Source organism: Chrysochloris asiatica, unplaced genomic scaffold (assembly GCF_000296735.1).
Source record: "Chrysochloris asiatica unplaced genomic scaffold, ChrAsi1.0 scaffold00011, whole genome shotgun sequence".
NCBI classification, from domain to species: domain Eukaryota; kingdom Metazoa; phylum Chordata; class Mammalia; order Afrosoricida; family Chrysochloridae; genus Chrysochloris; species Chrysochloris asiatica.
Window position 1 is genome coordinate 545,455 of NW_006408529.1, and position 8,645 is coordinate 554,099.

Consider the following 8,645-nt stretch of genomic DNA (forward strand, 5'->3'; position numbering starts at 1 on the left):
TTTGGGGGGGGGGAGGGTAGCAATGACCAGATACCAAAAAAGACAAAAAAAAATCAGAACAAAGCAAAACCGACAAAGTGTATTGTCCATGTTTGCTCCAAGGTTCCTGTGGCATTTTCCATGGTGTTTCTGCTCCCCCACTTGGTCTTGCCATTTAGTCTCACCCAAGATGATAGCTCCAGGCCTCCCAGCCTGGCAGATTCAAAAGTATGCTATTTCTTACTTCAGCTTCAAGTTCCACTAGTTATAAACCTTCCAACTTTTAAAATATTCCTAGCTATGTGGTTCTGAGTTTTGGAGTTCTGTCCTGGATTTACTTTGCCTAGTATTCTGTGGTATGGCTGATGGCAAACTTCACTGCACCTCTACCCTAGCCACCATCAAGCCCATCTCGATCTGTTGTTGTTGTTGTTGTTGTTAAGTGCTGTTGAGTAGATTCCGACTCAATGACCTTGTATAAGGTTTCCAAGGTGTGGCTGATAAGCTTGAACTGCCAATCTTGCAGTTCAAACTGTCCTTGTGGTTCAGCGCATTAGCCCACAGTGCCATACCAGAGACCTAAATACTATACTTTTGAATTCCTTATCAGATAATTCCCATGCCATTTCTTCCTCAGAAAGATCTAGGTCTGTATTTTGGCCATTTGTGTGGGCTGCTTCAAACTTGATTCTTTATGTAAACTGAAATTGTCTGTTTCTGCAAGACATTATGGTGGGATCCAGCCACTGACCTCTTGATTAGTGGCCAAGCACTTAAACACAGTGCCATCAGAACTACTAAGATAGGATAAGTGGCTGGAAAGTGTGTGAGAGTAAGCCTTTTTTCTGTCTCAATTCTGCTCCATCCCCAGGTGGTAAAGGGGATACTAAAGAAGTGGGCAGAAATATCTTCATGGGAAGACTCCCAGCTGTGTAGCCTCTTGAGGAGTCCACTCAGCAGCTGCTGCTACATGTTGGGTGGAACTGGTAGCACAATTGTTACTATTATAGAAAAATTTGTGACTTGTGTTTTTGCTTTAAGCATTTCAGATTTCTTTGAAATACTTGAATGGCAGGTACATAATTAACTATACATAGATATGAATTTTCTTCTGTGATATTTTTACTTCTTCATAAATTCCCATGAAATAATTTTACAATTATGAATGAAGCATCATTGACTGTGCTCCTCCTAGCAAGGTATGCATTGCTGTTATGTGTTGTAGAATTGGTTCCAACTCATAGCAAACTGAACAGGGTTTCTGAGGAGCAACTAGTGGGTTTGAACTGCTAATATATTGGTTATCAGTCCAGGGTTTTTCCTACAGCACCACAATGTGTTTAAACCATTTGACCTGAAGAGAGCATGTTGGCCTCATGTATTTTAAAGTAGGACTGTACTCCATAGAGTTGTCAGTGGCTAATTTTCAGAAGTAAGATTCCAGGTGTCTCTTTTGAGGCAACTCTGGTTAGACTCAAACTTCCAATCTGAGTACATTAATAGTTTGTACCACTCAGGCACCCAAAAATATATTCTCCCACTGCCAGAGATTCTGGCTCATAGTGACTCTACAGAACAGAGTAGAAGTGTTCCTTATGGTTTTCCGATCCTCTAAATCTTTATGGGAGCAGACTGTCACATTTTTCTCCCATTTGAGTGGCTGGTGGGTTTGACTCTGCAACTTTGCAGTCCAGTACATTAACCCGCAGCACCATACCAGGACTTCAAACTTGAAATTAACAGTTCAGTATTTGACCCACAATACCACCAGGGATTCTTAAAATTATACTTAGATACTACTTGTCTCTATCATTACTCAAGTAATTTAGGATTATGGACTTCCAACTGGAATGAGTTTTTCTTGTTTTTAAGTGCTTTGGAGTCAGTTCAGACTCACAGTGACCCTGTATAGGGTTGCAGAAAAGCAGCTGGTGAGATTGAACCTCTGATCTTGTGGTTCAAAGCGACCTTTTGCAGTCCAGTGTTAGACATCATTTAATGTCATTATTTTGAAAATGAGTAAAATGTTATCCAGATCAAAGTGGTATTCAAATGCTACTACTCCAATCATAGTAAAAAGTCTGTTGGTAGACTATAAAGAAATGTAAAGTTTAATAGAGAAATAGTACAGGTATCACTGTGAATTATCACACTAAATATATTTTAATTTACCCATGACCTTTATATATCTCATTTTTCTTCAGGATAAGTCCTGAACTGCTAACTATAAGGTTGATAGTTCAAACCCAGCAGCAGCTCCTTGGGAGAACGATAAGGCTTTGTTCCCCTAAGAATTTAGATCCTCAGGAACCCAATACTTGAAGTTATGATATGGAATCAACTCAATGGTAGTAGGTTTTGTTGGTTTAGTAGGCTAAGTATTTAGGTGCCATGGCCCAGTTTTAAGTCACATTGTTGAAATTCTAGTTTTGCTCACCCGTATCTATTTGACTCCATTAAGTACTACAATAACCACTGACCCAAAATAGAAATAAAAGACATTTACAAGAAGTTATTACAGCAACAAATGGAAATGTACACAACACAGGCACAAATTTTATCAGACTATTATTATTACTAACACTGAGCAACATAACAGAATTTGTTATAAGCTGTCCCACCCAAAGGTTGTTACTTAACAATTGTTTGGACTTTTCTGTAAGACAAATAATTTGTTTCATCCATTATTATAGATAATTTACTTATTATGAATTATTTGTGGTAATTAAACACATGTTCTTAGCTTATTGGAAAATTATTCTATACAAATTATATAAACATTTTCAATTGTATTACTGTTAATTTTTACCACTGGTGCATATGTGTGTGTGTGTGTGAAGGGAGCATCAAAAATCACATGGAAAAGTGGAACTAAAAGATAATATAATTTTTTTCATGAACTTTTGAAATATATATATATATATAAATTTGGATTCCTGGTGTGGCACTGTAGGATCAGCACTGGACTGTGAACCACAAAGTTGGCAGTTCAAAACCACCAGCCACTCCTCAGAAACCCTATACAGGGTCTCTAAGAGTCAGAACAGGCTTGACGGCATTTAATAACAACAACAACATATACTTACATATATGTTGTCTACATTAGTTCAATGTGATGGCTACAAGTTTTATAATTAAATATTGCATAAATAAAGATATCAAATTGAAATTAATGCAGTGCTTACCTTATAACAATAAAAAAGAAATTGCATGATATAATTGCCCTCAAATTTACAGTGAATTTTTTGAAAAGCCATGTATTTAAATTGTAAAATGGAGAGGCATGTACATTGCCTATAATCATAATCAGCAAATGAATATTTCAGTTACTATAACTATTGTAAAGCTCTTTGAAAAACTTAACAATACATCAACCAATACTTTTATTTGTCCAGAAACAAAATTAACTATGTTGCATATGGCTTGAGAATCTGATCCTGAATTTTCACAATGAAAAACTTTAATTTAGAAAATAATATTATCAAGGTTTAAGAAAGCCATCACAAAAGAAAAAATAATTATGTTAAATAAAAAAAAATGATTAGCAGATGAATGCAAACACCTGTGTGCTATTGAATTAAACCATATTAAACAATGAGCATAGAGCAATAACATACCCAGGCGCTCACACATCTGCCACAAGTGGTGATTTTGAAATCCCCATAGAGATCCTTGATGGCACCAGTTGTGAAGAAACCTTCCACCATCAGCAAAATGCCATACACAAAGAATGCAGCTGCAATGCCATAGATCACATACTTAAAGATGTCAATCCTGGGGGAGAAAAGACAAAAGATTTATTTCAATAAGTCTCTGTTGATGGTCTGCAAAAATAGAGTCTCAGGTGTTCATGGTTCTTTTGGTCAGAAAGCTATAGAATATTTACGTTCATATTGGAGGTTAGATGTTTTAAGCATGTTTAATGTTTATATGGAATCCTCGTATGGTGCTGTAGGATAAGCACTAGACCACAGGGCCAGTTTGAATCACAAGATCAGTGGTTCGAACTCACCAGCCATTCCTTGGAAACTCTATATAGGGTCACTATGAGTCAGAACAGACTCACAGCACTTCACAACAAAATCAGCGATGTTTATATATAACTTGGACATTCAATATGGCCGTAGTTGTAAACATCCCTGTGACATGCATATAATTGTGTAAAGATAAGACTAAACTAATGCTATGCAACATTTATATAGCTTTAAAAAATAAAGTCCATTATAATTTTTGAAGCATGTCATTAACTGGGGGTGATGGTGGTTCAATGGCAGAATTCTTGCTTTCCATTCAAGAGTTGTTGTTGTTAAGTGCCGTGGAGTCGGTTCCGACTCATAGAGACACTGCACAGGGTTTTCGAGGCTGTAAATCTTTACGGGAGCAGAACACCTAATCTTTCTCCCTCGGAACTGCTGGTAGTTTCGAACTGCTGACCTTGTGGTTCACAGCCCGATTTGTAACCACTACGCTACCAGAAGAGACCCAGTTTCAATTTCCGACCAATGCACCTCATGGGCAACCAGCACCCATTTGTCACTGAAACTTGCTATGGTGTTGAACAGACTTCAATAGAGCTTTCATACTAAGGCAGACTTGAAAAAAAAGTCTAGTGATCTCACTTTGGAAATCAGTCATTGAAAACCTGTGCATTGCAATGGTCCGATCTGCAAATGATCAGGTGTATGTTGCAGGGCATGAAGTATTAGCTACCGTTTTTGTCTTTGTAGCTCTGAAACCCATTTATAAGAAATTTGCTCTTTATTATACTTTGTTAGGCTTAATTTTGCTTTTTTCCTCATTATTTAGAATATGAATAGTATGTAAGATGAGTTGAATATATAATATGGCATTTAGTGACGGAAAAATCCTGTTGATTTACACAGAGGGAAAATTAAAGAATAGAAAGTTCAGAAGTGCTGGTTTAGATCTATATACTCTGTATGGTAAGGTAAATTTTTTTTTTTCCTTGTTAAAAATTTCTCTCTGTTTTTGGTGAAATTATAAACAAGGATACATGATTTCAATCGTTTATATATGTGCAGTTCATTGATATTGATTACATTCAAGCTGTTCTACCATTCTCAGAACATTTTACAAATGATTACAGTATCATTATCTCTAACTCATTGTATTCTGAGCATCCCATCCAATCTTTTGAGTTTCTATTGTCAGTTTGAATCCACATACATAATTCTTTAAAAGACCACAATGCTCAAAGTGGATGTATTTTACTTATAATTACTATACACTATATATATATATATATATATTTTTTTTTTGGTTCAAGGAAGATTTCAGGTTAGTTTTGGTTTAAGATTTAAAATATAAAGATTATCTCAGGGCTGATCCATATTTCCCCCGTTTTGATCAGAATTCTTCTCTACAATCTTTGATCAAAACATTTAATAATGGTTTCCAGGTACCATCCAGTTCTTTTTTTCTCATAACATTTAAAATTAAATACATGTGACAGCATAAGTGAACATTTTTCATATAAGAAGAGAAGGCATTGGTTTGTTGGTGCCATCTTGTTAATACATAGTGACTCTATAGAACTACGTCATGGGGTTTTCCATAATCTTTATAGAATCAGATTTTTATCCAACAGAACTTCTGGGTGGGTTAGACACATAAAACTTACATTTTACAGCTGAGTACTTAATCATTGTGCCAGCAGGGCTTACAAGAAAAGAGAGAAGAGGCTGCTAATGTTTAATTTAATGAAACAGTTGTTCAGTAGTTGATCGTCACTGCCTGAATATAGGAATATTACACAAATCTATTTATAACTGGCAAAAAGGCAGAAGAGGCACATTATATAAAACTGCCATGCAAGAAAATAATTTGAGGGTTTCAATATACTGATCTAATTTGTCACCATGAACACTTCCTAGGTTTTCCATAAGTTTCTTGAGTTAAAATGACAAATTTTAAAAATTGTTTCAATCTTTATTTGGAAATAACTTAAAATGTACCAAAATATTGCAAATAAAAATAATATAAAGAACAACTGCACACCAGTTATCTATTGTTATATTTTGTGTAATTCTCTCTATTGTACAAATTATTTTGTATGTATTTCTCTTTTTCAATACTTCTTGGGAGAAATTCTCCACAGTACTATTATCACCTCAGGAAACATAACATTGAAATAATACTTTTTTTCTGTCATTTGTACCATTTGTATTCCAATTTTGTCAACTGACTCAATCTATCTAACTAGCTATATCTTACTTCTTTCAAAAACTCAGCCTGAGAATTTGGTATTGAAACTGGATCTAGAAGAATAAAATTTAAGGAGAAATTTTCTGAATTAGTTGTCAAAATTGGCAAGACTTACATATGAGGAATCTTCAAATAATTCACAGAACATATGTAATTATGAAAATTGTATGCATGGATTTAGATATATTTGGCACCAACAAAAACTCTGTAAACTAGTTATAATATGTCTAAACAGGATCCATGTTGAGGTAATATGAAGGATAAGACATCAGCTTAAAAACAACCCCTATCATAAATTTAGCTAAACTTGAAAAAAGCTTTGTTGAAAGAACGGTGTTGATGAAAAGTTCATGGGGACAATGCCCCAACGAAATCAGCAGTGTACAAATGGGTAACACTTTTTAAGCAGTGATGAAATTATGTTGAAAATAAAACCTGCAGCAACAGGTCATCCACATCAGTTTGTGAGGAAACAATTCATCTTGTTTGTGCCCTAAATGAAGAAGGCCATTGATTAATAGCAGAAACTATAATCAATACCATAGACATACCAATTCGTCCATCTTATATAATTCTGAGTGAAAAACTAAAGTTGAGAAACTTTAATTAGAGCTAAACATCTTTAAATTTGAGAAACTTTTGCTAGATGGGTGCCAAAACTGCTGCTCCTAGGTCAGCTGCAGACAAGTACAGGGTTTTCAAAATAACTTTTAAGTAAGCTGCATCAAGATCCTGAAAGACTTCTTGGAAGAATTGTAACAGGAAATGAAATGTGGCTTTACCAAATATAATACTAAACACAAAGCACAATAAAGAGATGGAAATGGCCCAATCAAAGAAAAAGCAGATCGATCAAGAGAAAAGAACAAAGCAATATAGTTTTGAGATCTTCATGGCATTTTTCAGGTTAATTTTCTGGAGAATCAAATAATGATAGCATCTGCTTATTATGAGAATGTTTAGAAAATGTTAGCCAAAGCTTTAGTAGAAGAATGTCCAGGAAACCTTCACCAGAGAGTCTTTCTCTACCACAAATAATGCTCCTATTCATGCCTCTCCTTAAACAAGGTCAATTGTGACGTAAAATTATAAAGAATCAATCTTACAATCCTGATTTGGCTTTTTTTTTTTTTTTTACTTCTTTTTGTTTTCTAATCTTAAAGAATCTTTAAAAGACACTCCATTTTTTCAATTAATATAAAAAATGTACTGGTATGGATAAATTCCCAAGACCCTCCATTATTTAGGATTTAGGGATGGACAAACTAACTGGGATCATTGCTCACAAAACTATTTTGACCTTGATAGAGATTATGTTGAGAAATAAAGTTTTTTTATCTTTTATTTTTATTTTTTAGTTTGTTTGCCATAAACTTTTTGAAGTACCTTTAAAAACTGAAGACTAATTCCAGTAAGTTATTGTTAAGTGCCAATGAGTCAGTTCTGACTCACAATAATCTTCTAAAGGGTTTGCAAGGAGTGGCTGGAGGATTTTAAGAACTCTGCTAATCCAAGGTATGAGGTAGCAGTATAAATAATGTATCACCAGCACAGAATCAAATATTTATGAGAAAAAGGCTAAGGGTTAGGTGTTATGTGTATTAGCTGCCATTCAGCATTTCTATAAAACTGAAAGATACTGAGAGGTTGCTAGATTGATCCTGCTTTTGCTAGAGAATGGTATTGATAATCAAGTGAAAAACGAAGTCATACTTTTTCCCCAATCAGTCCTATCATTGCCCAAGGTGATCATGAACAAGGTGGTCATGGAAGCAGGAATGAACTTGCATGCACTAAAAGCTAACTTGACTATAGTCACTGCTGAGTGCCTGATCTGCCAGCAGCAAACACCAACAATGAGTCCCTGAGTAAAAGAGAGAAAATGTTCTGGAGTGGCTCTGTAGGATAAGCACTGGACCATAAGGTAGTTTGAATTACAAAGTTGTTGGTTCAAACTCACCAGCTGCTCCTCAGAAATGCTATACAGGGTTCCTCAGAGTCAGAAGTGACTCAAAGGCACTTAACAACAACAAGATATATATATATATATATCTTGTTGTTGTTATTATATAAATATATATATCATTAGTGTTGTTGTTAAGTACCTTCGAGTCAGTTCAGACTCAGAGAGACCCTGTATAGGGTTTCCAAAGCTTTTTAAAAATCTTTGCGGGGCCAGAAAGCCTCATGTTTCTCCCACAGAGCTGCTGGCAGACTCAAACCACCGGCCTTGTGACTCGCAGTCCAGTGCTTATCTATGTTTAGACCCGTCTAGTTGTTTCCAACTCATAGTGACCCTGTATAGGGTTTCCAAGAAGCAGCTGGTGAATTTGAGCCTCCAACCTTTGGATACAAAACCGACCTTGCAGTTAAGTGTGCTTATCCTATAGCACCACACCAGGGGACACACACACACACACACACACACACACACACACACA

General features: G+C 35.5%; 1 protein-coding gene across 1 annotated transcript in view; it reads right to left on the bottom strand.

Moving 5' to 3' along the window:
• The window catches only part of LOC102831657 (neuronal membrane glycoprotein M6-a-like), a 209,932-nt gene that overhangs the window by 49,159 nt on the left and 152,128 nt on the right, over positions 1 to 8,645 (bottom strand). Inside the window, exon 3 of the mRNA XM_006834409.1 lies at positions 3,597 to 3,753. Within this exon, the coding sequence (XP_006834472.1) occupies positions 3,597 to 3,753 (157 nt within the window). The remainder of the gene's footprint in view (positions 1 to 3,596; positions 3,754 to 8,645) is intronic.